The sequence below is a fragment of the Monomorium pharaonis genome, chromosome 4, assembly GCF_013373865.1.
Source record: "Monomorium pharaonis isolate MP-MQ-018 chromosome 4, ASM1337386v2, whole genome shotgun sequence".
In the NCBI taxonomy this organism is placed as follows: Eukaryota; Metazoa; Arthropoda; class Insecta; order Hymenoptera; family Formicidae; genus Monomorium; species Monomorium pharaonis.
This window is the reverse complement of record NC_050470.1, coordinates 27,535,486-27,561,168: the sequence shown is the minus strand read 5'-3', so window position 1 is coordinate 27,561,168 and position 25,683 is coordinate 27,535,486. Positions and strand designations below refer to the sequence as shown.

The following is a 25,683-nucleotide window of genomic DNA, read 5'->3' as shown; positions in this document are numbered from 1 at the left end:
AAGAGAGAATAGAATTATAAATTTGTACATAAATATATATTGTATTTAAATTTAAGTTTTAGGTTTAGCAACAATAAAATCTCCGCGGACACAATATTATCGTTATAGTAGCAATCCTCTAAATCTCTTATTTTTCACGAAATTATTTCAGTCGTAATACCCAATTAAATACACAATTTTCACAAATCATGTGCGCGTAGTCAGCTGGCGCTCTGGCAATCGCACGAACTTATAGAAATAGCCGTAACGTCGCAAAAGTTCCCCACGGTTTCACCGAGGTTCTTACGTCTTTACTTTTACAAAAACTCGGACTCCGATAAAATCGCGGAGAGCGAAGGAGACCTTCAGATTGGTTCAATTAACGAGTATAGCATTCCAGTCTTTCGTGACTTTCGAACGTTGATTGGCTCATCGATGGACCACTCGTCTGTGTAGAAGTACGAAAGTCATCGCGCGCACCAACCGTTGGCTTTCCTCTTTCCATTTCGCCGTCGAGTCGCAAGCACTCCAACTTAGATGAAGCCGTACGACAAACTAACTGCTTATTAATTTACTGCCGACTAATGAGCCGCGCGAAACGCTCGGCAACAACGTCGGGCATTTTAAGCGACGGCGTCCGGGAATGCATGCTGCGACGTCGGCAAACGCAAAAGTCCGTTTGAGAGCCTACCCTTCACTGGGCGCATTTTATGGTGCCTTGCTCAAATATTTATTTGAATTTCGTGTTGGCGTACAAATTATATAAAATTGTATGACACTAGAAAAAAAGTATGTTTCTTTACAAACGTGAGTCGACTGGAATCATTAAAAAAGCAGTGGAAAAATTTTAACGTTGTAATAAGAGACCTGGCAACCTCCAGCGCGAATCCAGTAATTTTTTATTCGTCAAGGATAAAACAAGAATGTTTTACGTACAATTTTTTAGCGCGCTGTGTGCGCGCGTTAATGATTGATGAAACTGGAAAGTAGATTATGCATTACTTCTTGCACAATGCAAACGTGACTTTCTCGTCATAGTTCTTATTTTAAAGATCGGAGTTGGTAAATATATTTTATACGTTACCCTACAATTCTATCATACGTTAAGTTTGACGTGCAGCTTGCAGATTGAATTTGATAATGTGCTTTTTTCTTTCCTTTAATATTAATAGTTAAGTTATTTTAATTTGTAAAAATAGATTATTAATATTCTAGAAAAATATCTAACATAATAAACATTTCACATAAATAAATATCATAAAATTATATTATATAAATAATTACTCAATCAAAATAATATTTTAGGATAAAAAACCAGAGTTCTGCAGAGGGCAAGATTTCAGTTGGAAACTAGAAACGGTCTCTCACACAAGTCTGTCAACTTAATTCATAAGGTCCTGTGGTAAATTAGATTTTAATTCGACGGTTGTAACTTGGTTCGTATCGCGTGAGGCGCTAGCAAAATATTCGGCGGATGCGATTCGGGCTGCAGCCGCGACACGCGATTAAGAGGAAACGACCCTGGGTGACGTTAATGTCTTCCGAGCCGCGAGCAGGTGTCGTGGATAGATGTGGTACGTTAATGTATAATTCGTCGGGTCTAATATGTGGGCCATAGCATGTAAATCGTATCTTGACTTGTCGCTATGCCCCGCCGATTGAGTCATGCGCGATGATTAATGCGACTTGTTAAACAGAGATTAGAGAATTAAAGAGCGGCATTAAAAAAAGATTCGCTATACGCGTGGATACAATCGTGGTTGGTACCGTGTATCAGATTGAAAAACGTTATTTGCTTTTGTTGCCGTTTTTATTACAATAGATTAGCGTTAATCTCGACACGCGTGACACAGTACAAAATAACGCTCCAAGAAATAAAACCGTCGATAAAGAAAGTTGTTGAGAGAAGTACACTTTATTACACGTGGTAAAAGATAAAATTCAGTACGTACTGGAGGCGACATCGATGTTTTGCGTTGTAGTTGAAATAAACCGTACGAGTTCAAAAGACGCGGAAACACGCGGACGGGAATTGTTTCGTAAATTACAAGCGCCCGATGTTAGTAGTTGCCAGACACCGTCGCGCATTAAAGCTTTGCACTCCTGAGACTACGTCGCGCGCGATTCACGGCAAATGTTTACAACGCCCGAGTATTTCATAAGCGGGCGCAATTAGAAATCTCAAGACGGCGAAATCCGTTTTGTTTTTGAATGCTGCACTCTTTCCTCTCCTACAAATGTCCACAATGGATGATTACACAGACTCTCGGCGGTGCCTTACAACGGAAAACGGAAAGTATGAAAACCTGTGCTTAAGGTTTTATTTATAGCCGGACGAGCCACCGTTAATCTGGAAAATCTGTAGAGTACCGCGTTGCTCGTAAATTACCGAGACATAAATTATTATTTTCCGTGCGAAGCAGGCCGAAGACTGGAAACCAAATATTGCTCTTTACTCTGGGACATAAACCATCCCGATATCCCATAAATATTTCTTAACGCATTCGATAATGGCGCAGTCAGATTCACGAAATTTTCAAAGCTACAAAAATTTGTCGAGCCAAAACATTTTCTTATATAATTATACAACAGACACATTTCGAAGTAATAAAGATGTTTACACTTCTGTTAGTATCACATGTAATATAATATTGCCGAAATTGCATAGAATCGTTAGCAGATATTTCGTGTAATAACAGATAATACCAACACGTTATGTAAACTGTAACGAGATTGCAATAATTAAAGGGAAGGTAGAGAACGCAATGTCAAAATAGAAGCGGAGTATGTTCGTGTTATTACAAAGCCCGTTCGTGCCGGGACGCTTTTATTAAATGTTTGTTTTCACGCTGATAATCGGATTTCGCGCTTATCGATAAATTTTTTTTCACGGATTCGTAGCTGTCCTATTCTGCTCTTTTAACACTCTCACATTATAACAGTGATTTAGATCAGCCAGATAAAGGGCGGTGGTAGATCACAGCAGATAGTAAAAAAAGCAGCAAACATTAATATACACACAAATTTATATTGACACTTTTTATCAATGGTCTTTCCCGGATTGTTGAAATATTCTCGATTATAAAAAAACAATTGTTTCAAGCAAAAAATATAGTAAACTTCAATATACCACAAATACCATGTAGAGAAACATAACGCATTATCTTTAATTCTTTTCTGTAGGAAAAAAACGCAAAAATATCCACGAATATATAAAATAATAAAAATGAAAATGCATCGGAAGCGTATCTACAGCGTTATCCTTCGTTGGTTTTATAAAATGTAGACGAGATAGTCGAATGTGCATCGGCAAGTATCCAGACCGGAAATACTGTTACGTTCATAAGAAAATTGCTCGCCGGCTTATAAATAATCGCAATCGTGTGCATTAGCCGAGATTTTCTGTTTCGCTCTCATATTGAATTTCCATTAAGAAATTCTTGTATCTGGATCCCCGAGGATGCAAGATAATGCCGCATCATTAGACTAAGACGCGCAACAAAGGACACAGATAGCGGGCACTATTAGGCCGGGTACCGTTGATGCCACCTCTTCTTACTTCGTCAGCCGGTATATCGCATAACGTTTTGCACAAACATGCCCAACAACAATGGTCGGCATTTCCCCGGTTCCGGCTTAACGATACATCTCTCTGTCCCTCCACGCGAGAGCTACAGTACATTAGAGACACTCGGAAGGGAAACCGCGCGAGTTTGCGAAGCGGTTTGGGGGAAACGGTAATGAGAAAACTCGAGTAGAGATCAAGCGTAAATCTCATTTTTCTTATCCGTGCTCTAGAAACGACGAATCTCATCTTCAAGAATTGATTGCTATCTCGCTATGGCAGACAAAAACGAATTTTGAGTGGCAGATGATTCGAGTATCTCGTTTCGTTTTTCTCTTTTTTTTCTTTTTCTTTTTGTTGATTGATGTGCATGCAATGAGATTAAGAAATAAATAAACCAGAGAGCAATAAAGAGAAGTTTCAGAAATATAATTAAATAATAAATTACAAAGCGCGTGTAATAAATTACAAAATGAACTTGAGAATATAGGAAAGAGTTGCCAAATGTACAGCTACATAAATTAAAAAATTAACATCAATTATACTTCATTCTTTAAAGTATTATTAACACGCACGAAATAAGATGTAACTTGTTAAATTTTTATCTATATCAGTTATATATTTCTCATTTATTTTATATTTTTACTATATAATTTATACCATAAAATTTTATTTTAACTTAAATAGAACTGCTGTTGGGAGAGAGCTCTTAATTATGAAATTCAGATTTTGCCCCAGAACACAAACACTGTATAAAACTAGCGTATTGTTTCGTTCTCATTTGTCACAATAATTTCGGAGTTTCCGTTGCGAAGGGAAAATTTTTCGGTTATTTTACAAGCACGCACATTGACGATTTCTTAACAAATTGTAAAAACTGCGTTACACATCGTTTATGGCGATGCGTGAATCTTGTACGTTGCGCGTAAAAATATTTGTCGGTTCCTTGTCGATGCGGATGAATTTTAAAACATGCGAGATCGTGCTTCGCGCACGGTATGATGCATAACATTTTATGAATTCGTAATTACATTTTTTGCGGATCAATATAGCGATGTTGACGGTCTAAACGGCACTGATCATATTCTACACAAAATAATTGTACGCGATCAGAATATTCCACACAAATATATTGTACACAAAAAAATTGTACGTGGAAAAACTGTGCACAAGAATTATCCTTGAATTAAAAATTGCACACGGATATATTGTGTTAAAAAACTGTCCACTATACAGTTTTTCTACGCACAATATATTCGTCAATTTTTAATTCAAGGATAATTCTTGTGCAGTTTTTCCACGAACAATTTTTTTATGTACAATATATTTGTGTAGAATATTCTGATCGTGTACAATTATTTTGCATAGAATATGATCAGTACCGTCTAAACGTTTGACGTATTTTCAAATGCACTCGATTACGTCCAATTACTGGAACACGAGCATTCTACATCTGACACACGGAAAAAATAAGCTGAGAAAAAACAAAATTAAATTTATTATTGCAGGTTGAGGCAACAGCACCCAGTTCCTTAAATACGTTTCAACATATAGTTTTAGAAATATATTTTCTTTATAAAAATCCAGTCTGACTAAATAATTAAAGTTGGAAAAATAAATCTTCTTTCAGTTTGCAAAACAAAAACTTTATTATACTATAATAATAGGTATTAAGAAGTGTATAATTACGACAATTAAAATAAATGACTGAGTAGCATCAAAACTGAAGACATGTGATTATAGCTGCTTAGAGATACATTAAACTGGCTGAGCCATATCATCAGAACACATCGATTTCTACATTGGAATTATTTGCTATTTTTTGCTGAAAAAAGTTTTTTCTCCAGCCAAAAAAAGTACCAGTGATTAAATAGCTTAATATTAAGCTATCTAGTCACTGGTTTTTTTTTGGCTGAAGCAAAACAATTTTTTTTTAAGCAAAAAATAGCAAATAATTAGCAAATAATTCCAATGTAGAAATCGATGTGTTTTGATGATATGGCTCAGCCTCAGCCAGCTTAATATACCTGCTGCTCAGTTATAATTCAGTAATCTGTTTAGTTTTAAAAGGGAGTTTAATCAATGAAGACATTGCAAGCATATAATTAAATTTGCACCTAAAACCGGAGCTGCTATTTTCGTTAATGGTGTTTCACTTTTAATAATCTCCCGCGGGATCTTTTTGCGCGTGCAACCTCACGTTTAATAATCTCTCCCTTAAATTATGCCTGCATCCGGCTGATAAAAGCTAGAAGGTATTTTTATCATCGACTGTCATCGACGCTTTGCTCCCTTTTGCATTCTTCGTCGTCCTCCATTTCTGCTCTTCGATCCGCCATTCTCAGCCTGGTCTTTTTCTATCCTACTGCAGTTCTCCTCCAATATTGGGAAGGGTGTAGCTCGTTGCACTCGACTTAATAGATTACATGACGACGGATCGAGCCTCCGTCCAGGATAACAACGGTGCGGCAAATAATTAATAAAAAAAGGATAAAGAAAAAGGTGCGCGAGAGATCAAATGCCGCACCGTGCCTTGAATCAATTTACGAGATAAATCTCGGCAAAATTTTAGTGACGCGTGAGCGATAAAACGCTGAAAGGGAATTATTTTGTGCCGTAGAGTTCCAATCGAAGTGCTACTGAGTGAAAACGACTTCTTTCTAAAGTTTTAAGAGATGGTTCTTAAAGTACGGAGAATGCGATAGGGCTAGAAAGTTTAAGAAAAGGATTATTGGGTGTAATGACGTTCAGGGCGTAAATGGATCTGATATTAGATTTGACTTCGAGATTTCCGAAAGCACGTGAAGTTCTCACAATTTATAAATATAATAAAGTTTTTATGTTACAGGAATTATAAGAGAAAGAAGATATTTCTTTCAAGCGAGAAATTAATTATATCCTCTACTAATAATTTCAAAAAATGAGTCAATCATACAAATAAAACAACTTTTTTGATATTATATAAATATAAAAATTAACGTCTCACTAAAAGAAAGTGTAATTTTATATTTATTTTATGAAGATTATATTTTCCCAAATATCAAGATTACCGAGAAGCGTATCCGATCGAAATAGAGCTTTTGACGTCTCTGTGCAGACAAAGTGACACAGAAGAGCCGTGAGGATTATTCCGTAGTTTCACTCCGCATTTGGTCGTTGTGAGCGTAAATAAGGCTAATTAAGGAGGATAATTCCCTAAGTGGCATCGTCCTCTCAGTGGAACAGGCAGGCGTTATCTCGGTGCGCGTCGCCTTTCAATAATGCCGTTTACTTCGTGTGTTTCGTTCGTGTCGGACGTTGGCAAGCGGCATTCGTGTCCGTTGTGGTTAATGGCCGCTCTCGCAATTGGCTTTGAGAATGTTCTCTTGACTGACCCGTTTGATGTTTTGTTTGCGCGAATCTACTCTGACGTTCCGAAGCGAGTCAGATACTATTCGCGGTTGCGTCTTCACATGGATTCGAATCGTTCATCGATTGTAACGAAATAAGAGATTATTCTATTTTTCCTGTATTTTACTTTACAGTACGTCGCTTTATTTTGCAAAAATATGATAGATCGTGTGTGAATAATGTGTCAGTGAATAATGAACCCGGTGTGTCAGCAATGCTGGTGCGGTTGCCTCAGTTGAAAGGATGTGACAGATGATTGATCGTCATTCATTAATATAGTTTTCAATAACATGTGAATAACGCGTAGCTACGAACATTTTACGGTGTTTTATTCTCTTCCGATAATTTCCGAACGAACAAGCTTGTGTAAATTTATTTACGTATTTTGATCTTATATACATACATACGTACATATATATATGCATACATATATATATGAACATGCATATATGTGTATATATAAACAATCACATTTTATAAACTAACATAAAAAACTTTTAAGAATAAAGAAAACTTTAAAGAATAAAAATAATCTAAATATGATGACATAAATATTTAAAGTAACTTGATATTTTTTTAACATAAGGTTTTCAACATAAAATATGCACAATTTTAATATTCTAATATATGTGTTTTTTTCTTTTAAATTAAGAAATTAATATTTATAGTATATAAAATTAATACTTGATAATTTTTATAAATGCTGTCTCTCATATACAAATATTTATCTATCTTACTTGTTAGAAAGATTCTAAAAAAAGATAAATTGAGAAATAAAGTTAAAAATACATATAAAGTATGTGCATATATATGTATATAGGTATATACAAAAGGATATAGACTGTTTTTTTAAATTCTTATTAATTAATGTTAATAAAGATCGCTATTATTTGCCTGCCTAAGAAATCGAGATAAAACTTTAAACTTTTTCAATATGTCCAATTTGCTAGATCTGGGGTAACAGTCACAGTAAATTTCGCGACAAACGAAGACTTAGAAGCAGTCACGGCAGCAGGCTAATTCCATCCACGCGTCTATCCGAGGACAATCCCCAAGGAACGAGTGCCAATTATACCCGGCCAGTCTTTCGTCGGTCACAGTAAATACAGATAAAGGTAATTGAAAGCAATCGTTCCCCGCGAGCTGTTGTTTCTTCGCATCCGTTGAATCGAAGACGGGGAATCCGGTCCACTTGTTCTCGCCAGCCATTGTTATTGACTCTACGTACGTTCATATGGACGAAGTAAGAAACTGCAACTTGATAGAAAGCTTTCCCGCAAAATTAACTCTTTGGCTTATTCTCGGTAATAACAATCGAAATCTAATAAGTACAATTAACTTTCTTACTTTCATCAGATTAATCTCTTTTTTTGCTTTCAAAAATTGTATTTAAAAAATAATAAAATTATGAAAATTATTCATTGTTTTTCACGTTAATCCCAAATTTTATCGAATACTTTTTGAACATGTCTGTGTCTTTCATGCAACGTTATTATCTGTATTTTTTGTATTGAGGCAGCAATGCGGTTTCTATTCCCCGTTCGGCTGACACTTCGTCGGGGATATTGGGAATCACCAGCGTAGTAGTGGGTGTGGTTCGGTCGAGTAATGGACAGGACCCTTCGTCCACTGAGCAAACTCTAGGACAGAGGTTCGTAATCGAAAGACGCTTCTGGAGGAAATCCTAGAGAACGCTTTCGTTCACAAACACTCCATCTTTCCAAGGATTAGAAGGATGGGTTTCGTATCCGTGCCGACGGTTGCATTTTTCTCCCTTTTTCATTACAATCCTGGAAAATATTTTAATTTGTTTCTTCTTTTCAATACAAAATTAAAGCACACACACACACACACACACACACACACACACACACACACACACACACACACACACACACACATATGCATTATATGAAATTAAATTCCTTTTTCCTGTTTCGTTATTACATTGAAACAGTTGCTAATAGCTGCAATATCATTTTCACAAATTTTCACAATTCAGTCGTAATGCATTTTATATAATAATAATTTTCAATGTGAATTTCTCACGTATCGTTATTCCGCTTCAAAAATCCGAGTCGATGAAAATTCCGATGCGTTAAATTGTATACAGTCTTTACATGACATAAATTAACAAAGAAAATGCAAGTCAATGTTCGTTCAAAAATACAAAATAAAAGCTGTACGTAGATCTTTTGCCATGTAGGTGTTGTTATCGTTTCTGTTTTGATGCAATTATGTCAGTAAACCTCTCAATAAGAAAAACAATGTTGACTTGTCATTCTATTTGCATATTTCTCGATGCATTAAGCGCATTAAGCGTACTCGCTAATCAGCTGTAAATAAAGCTGTGATAAATTAGAAGTCAATAAACGTACTTACATTCATAGAATTTTATAAATTACAAGATAATAATATTGAAAAGATTTTTTGTGAAAGATAATAATATTCTCGAAGAAATACTCAAAAAGTATTCATATCCATCGAAAGGAAAGATGGAAGAACGAAAGATAAGAACAAAAAAAAGAGATAAATAATTATAAAAAATTCAAAAATCATTAAAGCTATAAAATTGTCAAAAAGATTAAACTTGGATTAAAACTTACAGGCATTATAACATACAAAATAGTTAAAAATTAACATTAATATAAATGTTCAAAGTACTTTTTTTTTAATTCAAACAATCTGATATTATTATTAGATATTAAACATTATTTTGTACACAAGACAAGGGATTAATTAAAAGTTTCTTATTGCAAAGAATACATGATGTAGCAAAGCACAATTTATCATTTTAAATCTACTTCATTAATTTTCTGTAATCCTATAAATTCAAAATAACATTTATACCAAGTATATAAGATTAATTATAATTTTTTAATGAAATTAAATATATATACATATATTAAACTTATATAAAGTTAACTAAGTAGCATTAATGCTTTATAAACTACATATTACAAATATAATACTAATTTAATCTACAAAGTAAAATGCGTTCAAATAAGTGGAAATTAGAACTTGTAATTCTACTTCGTGCAATGAGTTGCCTGCAATTGGATACGTTTCAACGGGATGCAATCTAATTACGTATGCATTTCAGCTCCTTAAATGCGTATATTAGTGGTTTCAGTACTAAGCTCGACTCTCGAAATGCACAACGCTTACAGCAATATATATGTGTACGTCTTCTTACCTAATAGTGTTTTTGACATTTTATCAAATTCATGCTATTAAAATCATAACCAAGATACTTTGCCATTTAAATAAACTTTACATTAGCAAATTTAGAAACAAATATAAATATACATACAAAGAAACGCATAAAAATATATCGCTGTAGATTTTTTTACATATTGATATCGTAAGAGAGTGTACGTCTGCAACAAAGTTTCCTCAGAAAAATCTAAGCTATCACTTAAAAAAATTTAGATAGAAAGTCACGTGATTTATCAGCAATGGTTGGCATAAAAAAAAATATTGAAAATAATCGAGCAATCTCATCGCGAGATAAGTCAAGAACTTGAGTGCTTCTCTCGTCCCATCTCTCTTTCCAATTAACCGCGAGCTCACCCCTTAGCAGGTGTACATTTCGCGTCCCAGGAGCAGTCGGTGCCCTTCGTTAAAATGTGATTCCGCTGAATATGCATTGCGGCTGATTTCGTGACATTTTCGAGGGAGGGAAATATCGCCTCTATAAGTGCCGTAGATGCTGCGAATACTGGAGGGGCGCGAAACCGATTTCTTCGCGCGTCTTCTCAGATCACTCGCGCCATTATCCCAATTGATGTCCCGCAATATTTCTCCCGGGGCCATTTGGAAGATTTTGTCCCATGTCTGCATGGCGTATACACTCACACAGCGGCGACAGAATTCTCGTACACGTGTACCATACTTCCTCGACCCACTACCTACTCACCCATCAGCTTCGTCCCCTACTTTATCTCGCTTTACCCTCCCCTACTGATTCAGGTACACCGACGTACCCTCTTGTCGCCCGCTAGTACGGCCATGTCTTTGTGTGCGCGTATCAAGCGGTGCCCAATAAATCCACGGTTTAATTAAACTAAGTTTAAACGGAACTCTCCTCCCTCTACCGGCCCGCCGTCGTGCAGTTATATGTGTTACGTTCCTGATCCGCCGCTAAATCAATTATCGGAGTTACCGACGCGATGTGAAAGGGTGTCGCTTGGAAATACCTTCAGGCGGCTCGCATATTGTGCGATGTGCTTTTATTTTCGGACTACGCTCGAAATCGTCCGCGACAGATTGAGAAGAGGGTGGCCGAGAATAATGGTGGATTATACAGCGTACGCTTTTTTCCGAATAAAGCATGGCATATATATACGTTTTACGGAATTAGCTATTTTAATAATAATCTATTATTATATTTGACGTATTTAAAGAACATTATAACATAATTTTGCCTATAAAATCGTAATTAAGATTTCCCTTTACATGCAACAAGGACATAATGCAAAAAACATGATGGGAACAAATTCAATGCTATCATGACAGCTTCGATTTTTATCTGAAATATTTATTGCACAATATTCGGAGATCTAAATGTAAAAACGCAAATGTAAAAATTGTACAGCCGTTGTTGCATTTTATAGAGAGATAAACAATGCATCACTGAAGCACTCTACAAATAGTAAACAGTCTATTCTGTTGAATTTTGCACGTATTCGCCGTGACTCATTCCTACTTTATTGATTTTGAGAAGCGAGATACGGTATCACGTAAAACGTGCAAATTGTTAAATGGAAAGCGGATCGGTTTACGATGCTCGCCTATACCAGCCGCTGATTTATCATTTAATACCGCCGTTAAGTGGATGAAACGTTAGCTTGGCCGTATTTTTGACGATTAAAATGAATTTGCACGAATATCCTCCAATATCGCGTCAAAGAAGAGTAGTATTATAGTCTTCCAAACGTTCGCTCTCTATTATAGAAAGTATATATAATGTCGCGCAAAAAGAGGACAAAAACGATTAGAGTGACAGAGCTTCTTCTATCTCTACGATCCATTATGCTTAATGAAAATGCAAAGCCGATTCAGAGCAATCAAATGCTAACTCTTGTAGAATGTATCGGAATTCCTTCAACAGTACGTATCACTTTGGCAGGGTGCAAATACACGATTAAGCCTAAGCCATTCGAACTATTTCAGATGGTACATGCGATGGGAAGGGCTTGATTAAACGGATCACTTCCGATCCATTTTACAATCAAGCCGGCTGTTCCGCCTACAAGCTTTGCTGTAGTGAGAAATGCGACCTACCCCTAGCAACTTTTCTTTGTTAATTAAACAAGAAAAATTTATATTTAAACAAATTTATTATTTTAAATATTTAATGTTGTAGTTTCAAATATATATATATATATTTCTTGTATATATATTTAACATTGCGTGTTTTCAAATTCGTATAGCGCAAATCATAGAAATACTCCAAAATACATAATGATAAAAATATATAATCCATTGAATATATAAAAAAAAGTCACAAGTTATTTTCCCTATAATTCATGATCATCAACTTATTTAATTCAAACTTATTTAACATCTTATCCTTTAATCTTCGCCTCAACTATCACACCCGACAATATAATAGCAGCGTATCTACTCCGAGACGTTTGTGCTGGCAATATGTATGCTACGCGACACGTATATCATCGACACAGTGACGGGCGGTCTGACCCGTTACTCTCTTGGCAACCACTTGGCCGGGTACGCTTGATCGGTTTATTTACTAGCGCAGAGAACATGAGCGTAACCACCCTCGCAATCCTTATTGCTTCTTCTAATGTTCCCAGGTCTTTCGGTCTGGCCAATTAAAGACAGCTTTTGCGTAACCAAGCGATCATAAGGGGTACATGTACGCGTTTGTACCTACATTTTGTCTCAATTGCCGAGATCGTGTGTTCAAAGTGTCTTTTAAAATCTAATAGTTTTATAAAGCTACTGTAAAAAGTCTAAAAAAGTATACATAAATTTTTTTTTAATTTTCCTTCAAAATAATTTCAAAAAATTTTAATATAATCTTCTTTGATTTATTAATATTACAATAAAACATAAAATATGTTTTGTTACTATGAGTAATAAAATACATATTTGCATATTTTATAAAATGTTTTATATTTTAAAAATTCGAACCAATATTTAATACCAAGCCAAGTTGTTTCAAGCTATAATCAAACATAATAAAATTTGTAACAAATTTTAAAACATAACTAAAAGTTTTCTTTGTGCACTCACACACACACACACACACATACACACACAGCTATTTTTTGTAAAATATTTAAAATATAATTGAATTGCTTTCAACATTTTCAAATATTTAAAATATAATTTAGTTGCTTTTAAGTTCTCAAAGCAAAATACATTTTCTGTGTAAATATTTTTGATACATTTTAAGTATTGAAATTGGCAAAAAAAGACACATTAATTGTCGCAAATAACAAGAAATAATTTTGTAGGAAATTCTCAAAAAGAAGAAAATATTTAAGATTTCGTCTTTGTATCCATCTTTTATATATATATATATATATATATATATATATATATATATATATATATATAGATGTGTATATATATATATATATATTTATAGGTATACTAAACGAATGAACAAACACACAATATGGCGCGTGCACTCTTGGGAGAATTTCAGAAACGAGTGAAGACGACTTTAACGACCGTCTCTCTTGTTACGACAGTCGAGGGTGCTCAATGATACGTTAAAGTAAGAGAACGATTGCCTCGTTTCAAAATAATAAAATTCCCTGGTAACGACGTTATGTGTTATTTTGTTGAGATTGCAGCTGTTGTGTATATCTAAAAAGCATCAAACGATTGATTACACTCGTTAAATACGAAACTTATCCCAATTTGTATCTCGTATCAATAATTTTTGCGTTAAGTTTTTTACAATGTCTTTCAATTAATCATAGCTCTATTTAAAATCAAGTATCTTTCTTCATTATTTAAAACTCTATGCCCAGAAGAATAATATTGATACAAAATAAATTAATCGTCCATGTTGTGTTTACAATAATGATAATTTAATAACATTGATTTGCAAACACAATGTAACACGTTACGTTGTATATCGAAAACATTAACTTGTGTCAGTTGATAAATGGAAAATATTTTGTTATGATTGTAAAATGGTTAATTAAATGGCGCATTAACAATTTTGCTCAAATGTTACAAAACTCGCAGATGATCGCGCGCGATCAAAATTGAACGAATGATATTAATAATGTATAACGCGCATCCGTATGCGACAGACGCGATCGTATTATACGGCCCAGAATGCAATAATACGCGAATATGCACTGCAAAATAAACATTAAACCTCAATTGTTCATTACGTAACTTTAATGGATTTAATGTACATATTGATATCGCACCGATAGGTATGCTAAACCGGATAAACACCGATAATTATGCGAACATTTACGTATAAATCGAATCCGCTTGGTGCCCAATGTACAATATCCCAGAAACCGCACAGTTTGACACAAGTCAGATAATGTAATTGACATAGATCAACTGAGAAATAAATTTTGGCGAATTAACACGCTTAATTGTTCCCTTTAAACCGTTCGCGTTGTTGCACGTTTTTATTAATGCATGAGAAAGATTGCACGGATACCGAGCGGACGCAAAAAAACAATAATTTGTCGCGACGAAATGTGCAAACATCCTTACGTCATTTACACATAAAGATAATTATTCCATCAGGACATACTTCATTATCGCCCGCGTTGCATAAAGTGTTAATGAACCTAGAGACGTACATTTCTAAACAGGGTAACAAGGTTGAGACAATGCAAACAAATTCACAACCGGTCTCGTCGTCGCCTAGAATATACAAGAACAAACAATAACCGGCTCCGTTCGTTTGTATTTGCAAACAGTTCCAAAGGAAGAAACACTTCTTCCTAAACTGTGAACCACTCGACATTACTGTTCCGATAAGTTTATTCGTGATGCTTTCGTAAATGTATTGCAAAATTAAAATTTGCATTAAAATTGCAGCAAGTCAGATTAAATATGAAACTAGGTAGTAGGGAGAAAGAGAAAAATTCCATGTTTTCGAAATGTACTTGAAATATTATTGCAAATATTACAACAGGAGAGCAATTATATCAATAATTTCACAGTTCTTTAGTAAAAGCAAAAAATTTAAGCGCCCGGTTGAATATTCAATATTAACTGTAATTACATATATGTATATAATAAGTACAATCTTGAACAGGCAATTAGCAAGTAAGTTAAATAATGATATCCCTCTACAAGTGTTCTAAACTCGAATCTCCTGCAAAGCGAGGATTGAACATTTGACTTTCCGTATACCTTCGCCACCAGTGGGTCATTAAAGTTTAACGATCCGTTAATGCTTGTCGAAGATAACACCCGAAACAATTTGCGGTAAGTCGATAAGGTTTAACGATGCCGTAAATATTTCTTTCCAACTCTCGCCATGAATGTGTCATTCTGAAGATTAAGATCTCGTCTCGAGTATAGTGCAAGATCTATCGATCGCATTTCTCAGAAAGTTTGCACGAAGCCGGGTTTTAGCATTAATTATTATTTATCGATTTAACATTAAATAATCTTACGGCTGTTAATTGAATAGCGATGTTAAAGCGGGGGGGGGAGCTGTAATAACGGTGAGATTTGCATTTAATCAGGCCGAGAACTCCTCGCTGTGCGTTTCTTGCCATTGTAAATGCAGCGCAGCAAGAATGTCCACGCGCGTTTTTACCGCGTCGCCCGAGCGTTCCGCACGCGGGCTCCGTGAAAACGCCGTCGTTGTGTCGTGCCGCACGTTGGATCGCGCGAGTTACTCCCGGTAACTGTTTGCAGTTACAGGCGAGCTATCTCGAGGCAGCGGCATTATTGTTCGCTTGTCGGGAGACTTTGAAAGTTCCGCTGTCCCCCATTTGCATCCTAACGATAAACGTTCTTCTGAAGATTTCCTATGCCGACGCGCGTAAAGTTAGTTGCGCGCTTTGCGCGCAATCGCGACGCAACTCTACAATTACGCGATATTAATTACAGCTAGGAAGACAAATATTTGTTATCGTGGACGTAGAGTAGAAGCATGTTAAATAGAAATGTTTGTCTTTTCGATTACGTTGTCTGAGTGTATTTACACTCAACGACGGTACAATCAAATTCAATATCGATTATAATTCAATTCTACATGATAGTTGTATTATCAAATATGTATATCTCATATGTCATATATTCACGTCAAAAATTGCAATAATGGAAGAGGATTTGCTTTTTTTCCTTCGCAGGAAAGTATCACGTTTTGCGACTTATCAAAAAATGGATCACACCATGGCACTATTGAACGAAAACTTCCATTCGCGGCGTCATTTTGAGAAAAGAGTTATGTTTCGACGAAAAGGCTTTCACATGTATCTTATTCGATCGATTTTTTCCGTAGCGTGCGCTTCTGCAATTTGCGCTGGTACAAAGGGTCTCAAGAGTATGCGTCATAATCTAAGATCTCGATTTCGAGTATTTCGAAGTAGCACGACAACTTTACGTCATGCGGGAAGTACCCTGTGAAAATTATGTTTTATCGTTTTTCAAACTAACAATTTTGCAACATTAATCAACACGATTAGCTTTCGAGATTAATGTTAACACGGAACAACAGCTCGACGTGGTAAAGTGTGAAGCAATACAGAATGAAGAATAGCATCACATATTTGACAACTTTCTACCTTGACGTAAAGTATAATTAGACCTTGTAGTTAAATCTTTACGCTTTTTTTTTTCAAAACATACATACACATTATAAGATCGATCGCTTTATGCTACAAAATTGCCACGATCATTTTTACGCTTTTAAAAGCTAAACATCGAATAGATTGTAGGAAAATTGAAAAAAATCGATGCACATTGCCGATAAAAATTCCCTTAAATTTTTATCTGAAAACATAGGGGAGGAACAATAGATGAGTAGCAAATGTAGCATGAAAATATTACTCACCACACGGTCGCCTGGATGCTTGACGTAACAATTTAGCTCCGCCGTTTGACCGACGATGGCAGTGACATTTCGCGGTCCGATATCGTCGAATTGAGGTTTGTCCCAGGATCTCGTCGGCTTGCTTCCTGCTACCACGCTGGCGATACTGGAACCACCTGAAACAGAATATGCCCAAATATTAATAGAATATAGAACAAATTTAAAATAATTTTTTATTTAAAAAAATTAAATTTTATTGGATGACGTGTGCATCTTTAAAAAAATAACTTTCTATAAACTTCAGAATTTATTTCAGTATCAATAAATGTAATAAATATACACGTAAATTATATATAAATGTTAATATTAAAATTTAAAAAGTATTTTTCTTATATTAACATCAACTAAGGCTGACGTTTTCACCACAAAATAGGAGCTGCTTCATCTTGCAAGCATAAATTAATCTCGTATTCAAATTAATGTTATATGATGTGATGGATTTAGTGTTGTGGTAGCCTCGAGCTATAATATAAATGAACCCTTCTCATCATAATATAAAGGCTTAATCCACATCTTGGTTAATTTATATGTAAAAACAGGTTTCGATGATAGTAATGACAAAGCATAATGTAATACAAACGCACAATTTATTTAATACGTAAATGCGATTAATTTTTTTGAAACAATTTATATCTAATAACTTTTGTAAAATTAATTTCATATTATAATTAAAATAATATTAATTTAATTTCTTAAATGTAAACAACGTTTTTGCTTGATACCTATATTTTAAATTACAACAATTATTAGATAATCAATAGCTTTCCTTATTTCTATTTTTTTCTTAAATTCTTGATAAAAAAATTGTTCTAATAAAATCTATAAAGAAATGTTTCTTCCTCCAAGGAGGAAAAAGAAACATATATATTCTTTATATTTTGGTCACTTAAAAATATCTGGCAATATATAATATAAATGCAAAAATATTTGTAGACCTTATCGTCACAACTACAAATTATTTGAAGAAATATTGTCTAAGAGAATATAACGCAAAGCTTGATAGGGCACGTAAACCTATGGACAAATCTTATCTGACGATACATTGAGCGGGCTATATAACTCGCGCTAAAGTCAAAGTCGAAGTTAGATGAATATGGAAACTCAGTACAACGTACAGTCAAACGAGATTAGACGCAGAACCCTTTGCAGCATCAGAAGCTGTAGCTGCGAGTGGACTAAAAGTTGCCGGATTGCGCATACCATAGGTAATTGTAATAAGTACTTGATTAAGCCTGAACTTCCGGGATTATAAAGCGTCACGCCATTACTCACGACTCCTACACACAATTGCGTTTAACATTCATGAAACACAATACTGTTCGCGTCAAGAATACCACTATCTTCTTTGATCTTACATCGAGGCAAATAATTTACAAACTAATAAAAGTAAAGCGTATTAACGCTTGCACACCTTCCACTTTCTATCACTTTCACCGCGTCACGTTATTATAACGATGATACTCACAATAACGTTAACGCAAATTCAACACAATAATAATATTTTCACATTTTGAATGTTTTATTTTGATATCATTCAGAATATTTGTATTTTATTGAGCTGATTTTCTTCATTTTGTCGCATTCAAAAATTTATGCACTTCGCTATAAAAAGTATATGTAAAATTACATAAGTAAAATGTGTAAAACGTACACAATTAATAATGAAATATTGTAATATAAAATTAAATGTAACATTTTTAAACATTTTTATCTTTAATTATGCAAATATATTTTTATATTAGACAAAAAATTAAATTTGTAAAATTAGAAATAAAAATTAGAAATAAAAACAAATTTTATACATTTCCATTATGAATTGTGTAATTTTACACTATTTTAAAAAATGTATAATAAACTAATAATTAATTATCCATATTTGTTTCATTTAAATATGTTAATATAAATAACGTTTAATGTACTGATTATATTAACTCAACATCCGATTTATAAAATGCTAATTAATATCTTGCAGTAGTACACATTTGTAAACATTAACTTAATTGTATAATGCTTAACCAATATATATTTCAAAATATTAATTCAATATAATGTTTACGTTTCAAAGAAAAATATATTTGTAATTTCTCATGTTAATCCGGTAAAAAAAATAAATAAAGTTTGTTCTTTTCCCAGACAATTAAACAATTAATATGAATTTAAAAAATGACAAACAATAATAAATTTGTTTCTTCGACTTTTAGTTTCAAGGGAATACACTATCAAGAATTAATGCACTCTAGTGACGTCCACATGGTAGTTAATATATTATATGATGCATCCCAGCGCGGGTTTTATTCAATTTATATGAATCGCTCGACTTGCCATTAACCGAGGTTTCGACGATCGCGGGGATTGTCATTATCATAATCCCATAGGAGTAGCTGAATGGAATGGAAAAGAACGGGCGGGTTTCAGAGGGGTGGTATCGGGAAAGCCCAATGGAACGGCCGTGCACGGGTAAGAAAAGCGGGATAGAACGCGTCCGATAAAATTTTCCATTGTATGCCAGGGAAAATGGGACTTCGGTGCGGGTAGAAATTGAAATTGTTACGAGGTACATGTGAAAATTGCGGAAATCGCACGGCGAGGCTGAGGGCATAACGAAAGCGTGACGGGATCAAAAAGGTCGATACCTTGAAAATGTTCTTACTAGCTGCGAAATTAATTCGCCTCTGCTTTACGGTGAAATTAATTTATTACTATGATAAAACGAGAATTTTCTAGTTCGCGTTGTTGCTTTTGTTGCGAAAAATACAAAAACGAATAAAACAATTCATAAAAAAAGCAATATATAAATTTTATATAAGTTTTATATTGTTTATAAAAAAGTTCGAATATCGTTAATCAATTCTTATAATAATGACTAAAAAATTTTCAGAATATTTAAAAGAATTCGATAGTTATTAATTTGAATAGAAGCTTGCATTTTTGAAAAGGAAGAATTTTTGAACATTTATCATAATTATTATAACAATTAATAAAAATCTCTCAACTTCTCAAAGCAATTTCAGACATAATATTTATATGAACTTTTTTCTCAACCTCACCTTAATATACGTGCACAGAAAAAAAGTAATATAGCCAATAACATATGTAGTTGCAATACAATAATGTTTGCTGTTAATGCAAGTACAATGTTTACACTGCAATAGCATATATTACTGTATTGAGTAAATCTGTAGTTTGCAGCCCGCAATTACATATTTTATTGGATATATTACTTTTTTTTCCGTGTATAAGATTGGTCCCGACCTTCCTGAACATACAAGCATATATATTATATATGTATGTACATATATAGTACGCTATACATATCTTATTTCCATGTTATCTAGACAAACTTTTACGTTCCTCAGCAAGGAGTTGTTTCGCCAATAAAGCATTCTCTCTCAACTTTCGATGAGCAATTGGGAAATGAAAGCTATCGAACTCAGCTTTCGGTACGCAAAGGCTACCCTTCTCGCCGTACTTTGCCCGAATTCAATAAGGTAAGGTTCCGCATTCTCGGCACTCCGTGGCAACAATAACTTCTTGTTATAGCCATGGCGCACGGATTAAGCAAACACCGGTCACGAGAACAATACAGGCACTGCCCACTCGCCAGATGATTTTCCAAACTTCCTTCAAGTCGCGGCACGTAATCCAAGTTGTTTGATCTGTAGCTTTGAACTCGTAAAACTGTGAAACATTTATTACTTGAAGATTTATTTTTAAAGCATCAGGTAAAATTATAAAGGAATATTTATAATCTCGTTAAAAAATGTACGTATCACGTAATAGCCTTCATACTCTCGTATATAGCTACGCTTTCAAAAGAATATGTTATAATGTGTTTTCTACTCTTTAGAAATTATTACACGAGTAACAGAAATTCTTTCTCACGTTAATGCGAACTAATGGCCGTGCGCGATGAAAAGAGAACGCGGTAATGCCGTTAATGTCAAAGCGCGCTGCGCTTTACTCACGGTCCACGCCGTATTTCACCGCGTTAAGCCGCGTCGAATCTTGCCCAGCACTGAGGCAATATTTATTTGCCGTTACGATAGCGAAAAGCGGAGCAAATGCCTGTACAAAGTGTCCCACCGTTACGCTACTCCACCATAGTTTTCCAACCAGTTCCTATTCCAGTCGCACTTGGCTCGGAACTGCGCTGGCGATATTTCGAAATGGATGGTATCGTCGATTTCGGTATCGAGTGCATTGCCGAAGGGTCCGTTCTTTTCTACCCGTTTTATTCCGTTGCTCGCTTCGTCGCAATTCGTCGCGGTATACGCTCGATCGGCTCACAGCAATATGAGCGCACATTCCCTTTTACCTGCGATCGAGAAGCTGGATTTTCCCGTTCAGATAAATCGACGACTCGCGAACGACGACGTCGACAGCAATTGCACGACTAAGTCGGAAAATGATATTTATTTTTATCATCCCCTATGCTGCAATCTGCGACGAGACAATTACTACAGTTTATAAAATGTTTAATTGCAATTGAATAGATTGATAACATACCTGAATAAATATATTTTCTTTGAGAGAAAAACAATCTATTTATAATATGTAATTTCTATTATTTTGCTAAATACCTGAGAACATTTTTTCCTTTGTTGGTAAAAAGAATATTTGAAAAATTAATATACGGCTTATTGTATATTAAAATGTACAAATAAATTTAATTGAAATTGGGGCATGATAAATCTACGCCTAGACAAAACTAAAGAAAAATTGTAATTGATATAAATATTTATTTAAAGATATATCAAATAAAAATTTCTGTTATTATATTTTATTTCCCCCAGTGCGGTATCTATAATATATATTTTGAATTTAAAAAAGTAACATTTTTTTCGTAAAACCACACTGCGAAATGTCATAAAAAGCAAAAATTTCAACGGACATTTCAAAGATAAACTCCAACCTCTCCTCTCTCTCTACCTCTTCTTTCCTACTTTCGCAAGATGTTATGGAAGATCAAGACATCACCTCACGCTCACGCTCGCGCTCACGAAGGATGAGAATTCGTGCGAGATCGAATTTGTATGCGCGCCTGTTTCGTGAGCGAAGTCGAGCTTCCCGTGGATGGCTACACAGTCGATTGCAAGATAACGATATGGCGAGGCAACCGATTACGTATCCCGCACCCCATATGCCTCCTTTGGGAAAAGGCACGAGCGTATTCTATTAACGCGATGCGGCTTACACGGTCGCGTATCCCTCGTAAATAGAAATGAGCAAACAGATTCCCCGCGCGGCGACGCAGTGATCGGGGCGCTTTACCGCGCCCCCGTTCGCCAATTTCATCAGCGCCCGCTCGCATAACTGAAAACCGTGAAAAATGAGGACGCAGGGTGAAGGGAAGGAGGGAGAAGGGGAGGCGCGGGAGCACAAAGACTTTCCGGCATTTTCCGGAAAAATGTTGGCGCGCGCTGTGATACGCGGGCGTAGCAATTTATCACTCTCAGAACGCCGCGACATTAATAAGCGTTTCGGGTCAGACAATGAGCGGTGGAGTAATTCTGACGAGCAACTCGCGCGCGTAGCTATTCGTCTCGGAAGGATTTGTCGCCAGCGGGTGGAAGAGCTCTCGGGGTAAAATGGAATATTAACGGTGATACATAGATCTTCAAATTCAAGTGGAAGATAATCTCAAAATTAATTTTATTACATTTTGCGATGTCGATACAACTATGGGATTCAATAATGTGTTATTTTATTATTATGTGTAATGATAAAAGTATTATGTATTATGTATTACAATTAAAATACTACAATATGTTTGCAATATACATATATTATAGGATTTATCACAGATTGCATTATTAAATATAATTACATCAAAATATAATAAAATTGAAAATATAATTATAATTGAGGGGGGGAATCTTATGATGATAATAAATATCGTGACATTAAAACTCAATCATTAAATTACTTTTTCATATAATTATAAGTGACAAAGTAGATAATTGTTATGTAAATTTTATACAATGAGTACGCAAGAATGCTATGTAGCTCTAAGTGAATTTTTTAAAGACAGTATTATATCGCGTCTTATACATAAGTGAAATAATTCTTTTCACTGCGGTCCATTACAACCACGAAATTTATTACGGACCTCCACTCGTCTCATAAATTATACTATGTGTTAGAATCGCGCCTGTTTCCGTTTTGCGAGCAAAGATAATTTAAATTCTCGTGACTGCGAAAACGGACCGTCGAGAGTAAATAATACAGCGCGTATTGAGAAGATGGAGCAACGTACCAATGTAAAACACATCGAGGCCCAAGATGTCTGCTCGTGAGAACAATCTGTACAATCGAATAAAAGGGAAGAGTGCAATGACGAAGTGATTGCGAATACGAGAATTCGAGGAAACGCCCGAAGAAAATTTGCAGAAGTACTCGTTTTCTCTTCGGCGGAAAGAACTCGAAAGATCAGACGCGCAGAGAAATTGCTGAGTTACTACTGCATCAGGCTTTAGCATAAAGTGGAATACGGTGGTATTGATATTACGGAACTTTAATGGCCATATATAACAACACATCGTCAGCACACACGTGATTCTCGATTTCAGTTGCAATTATTCAAAGTTCGAATCCAGTTTAAATCATCCTTATCTCTGGGTGGCTAAAAACACATTTTCTAAAATAAGAAAAGCAATTATTTATATATTTATTAAATATGTATAAGTATATAAGTAGATGTCTAAAAAATACGTGCAGCATTTTCTTTTAAAAAAATCTCAAAAGTAGATAAACGTTTTCACACTAAAATAATATTATTATAAGATAAAAAAAGTTTGTAATCGAAATTGTTTTCTGATTGTCCAAATCGTATGCTAGAAATATGCCATTTTAAAACAAGAGCACTTTTAAGCAGAATAAACATTCCAGCAATTTCAGTTTAACAATCTAGTATAACAGAATTTCATCTATATCATACGTATTCAATAGCGAGCTTAAACTTTACGAAGCCCATTAGCGGGTAACTACTGGGTGTTCTATCGAGCGAAGTCAGCAGTTAAATTCGCGAACGTCCAAATCTCACGAGGTCGTTCAGCCTCAGCATGAGTGCCGTCCTTAAGGGCACCAATTCTAAAGCGTCTACGTGTACGTGCGTGCGCTTTGAAGAGAGTACCGAATCATCAAGGATAGGACGCAAGTAATCGAAAGGGTTGATCCTGGCAGACGGATAATGCGCTACATAATGAGACATTTGACCCATGGCCAACGTTAGCTACGGCAAGGTCAAAAGACGGGGAGATCGTGCGCATTGAAATTCGAAACTCGTAAATTTAATGCGCTGGGAATTAGGCTATTAAACGTGAACAATACCGTAATCTTGCTTGGTACATCTGTTCTATCCGAGCATGATAATACTCATTGCGCAGTAAACGACTCAGAATATTAAGGTAATAATAGCGATGCGCTGATAATTCTACAAGCGCAATCCAAAATAAGTTCAAATAAACGTCAACCTTTTAACGCTGAAAATTTATCAATCAATATTAAATAAATTAGAATTAATGTTGCAATTCACATTCATTAAAACATTCCATGTAATAATCATTCATTGAATGAACATGAAAAAAACACGACAAACGTTCTATCGATTCTCTTACGTTTCTAGGACTTTCAGATTTTAATTTAAAAATTACTTTATCTACTTCAACACGAAAACTCCTTTTCACAGACCAAAATTTTGAAACTTTATTGACTTAAAACCAATAAGTTTTTTCCATGGAAGATAATGAAAATTGTTTCAAAATATTAATTTGTTTAATTTTTAATAAACTTTAAATAAAAATACAAGTTAATTTATACACACATAATAATTAAAATATAAATATTAAATTATAATAATTAGAGAGAATAGTCTTTACAAAACTAAAGCTAAAATCTATGAAAGAAAATTTCGAGATAAAGTAGAATTGAGCATATATAATATATTAATTTTAATTTAGATTTTCTCATTTTAGTTTTGTATGAATTTTAATATACTTGAGCTTTTCAAATTATTCAGTAATTTATGCTATTTAATCTAAAATATAATATACACGATAGTTAATTTTCGCATATCTTTCTGTCCAAACATTTTCCAAAACCAGTTGTACAACGTTTTTGCTTTAAGTTATATTAAAATTACTCTAAAGCTCACCGTAAATAAATCACAATGATAAGCTAGGTGACAGAAAATGTAAGATGCTCACTAGTGAATAAAGATGAAGAAGATGGACTACCAAAAGCTGCATAATATGGGACGATGACGAGCCGAAACGAGGATGTGTCGAAAGTGCGTTCTCGCGGTTAAAGGAGAACGGTCGGGTTGAAAGGTTGGTCTGGGACAGCGCAGGATCACGGATAAAACTAGGCGCGGGCTGGTTCGAGGAAATTGCCACTCAGAAAGTTACGTAACCGAGGGGATTACAAAACTTATTGTATGAGAAGAAAACGAGGAGGCGAACGGAGTCGCGATACTGTATTCTTACGACCCGCAACGCGATCCTCATACGAAAATAGCGCCCAATATCGTCCGCCATCTTGCGTGGCTTGAATACAATAGATTGAGGCAAAAAAAAAGTGACAATAAAAGTTTTCTTCGCCACGAATTAATCCATAGTTTTTTAATTATTATTGAACGTAATAACTAATTTTTTCAATTACTTATTAAAACTTATGCAATTTTATACGT

At 34.8% G+C, this 25,683-nt stretch overlaps 1 protein-coding gene across 5 annotated transcripts in view; it reads right to left on the bottom strand.

Moving 5' to 3' along the window:
- Nucleotides 1-25,683, bottom strand: part of LOC105836926 (basement membrane-specific heparan sulfate proteoglycan core protein) — a 190,820-nt gene that overhangs the window by 94,725 nt on the left and 70,412 nt on the right. For all 5 annotated transcript variants that reach the window (XM_012681312.3, XM_012681313.3, XM_012681314.3 and 2 more), the window contains exon 3: nt 16,959-17,113. In XM_012681312.3, the coding sequence (XP_012536766.1) occupies nt 16,959-17,113 (155 nt within the window). The remainder of the gene's footprint in view (nt 1-16,958; nt 17,114-25,683) is intronic.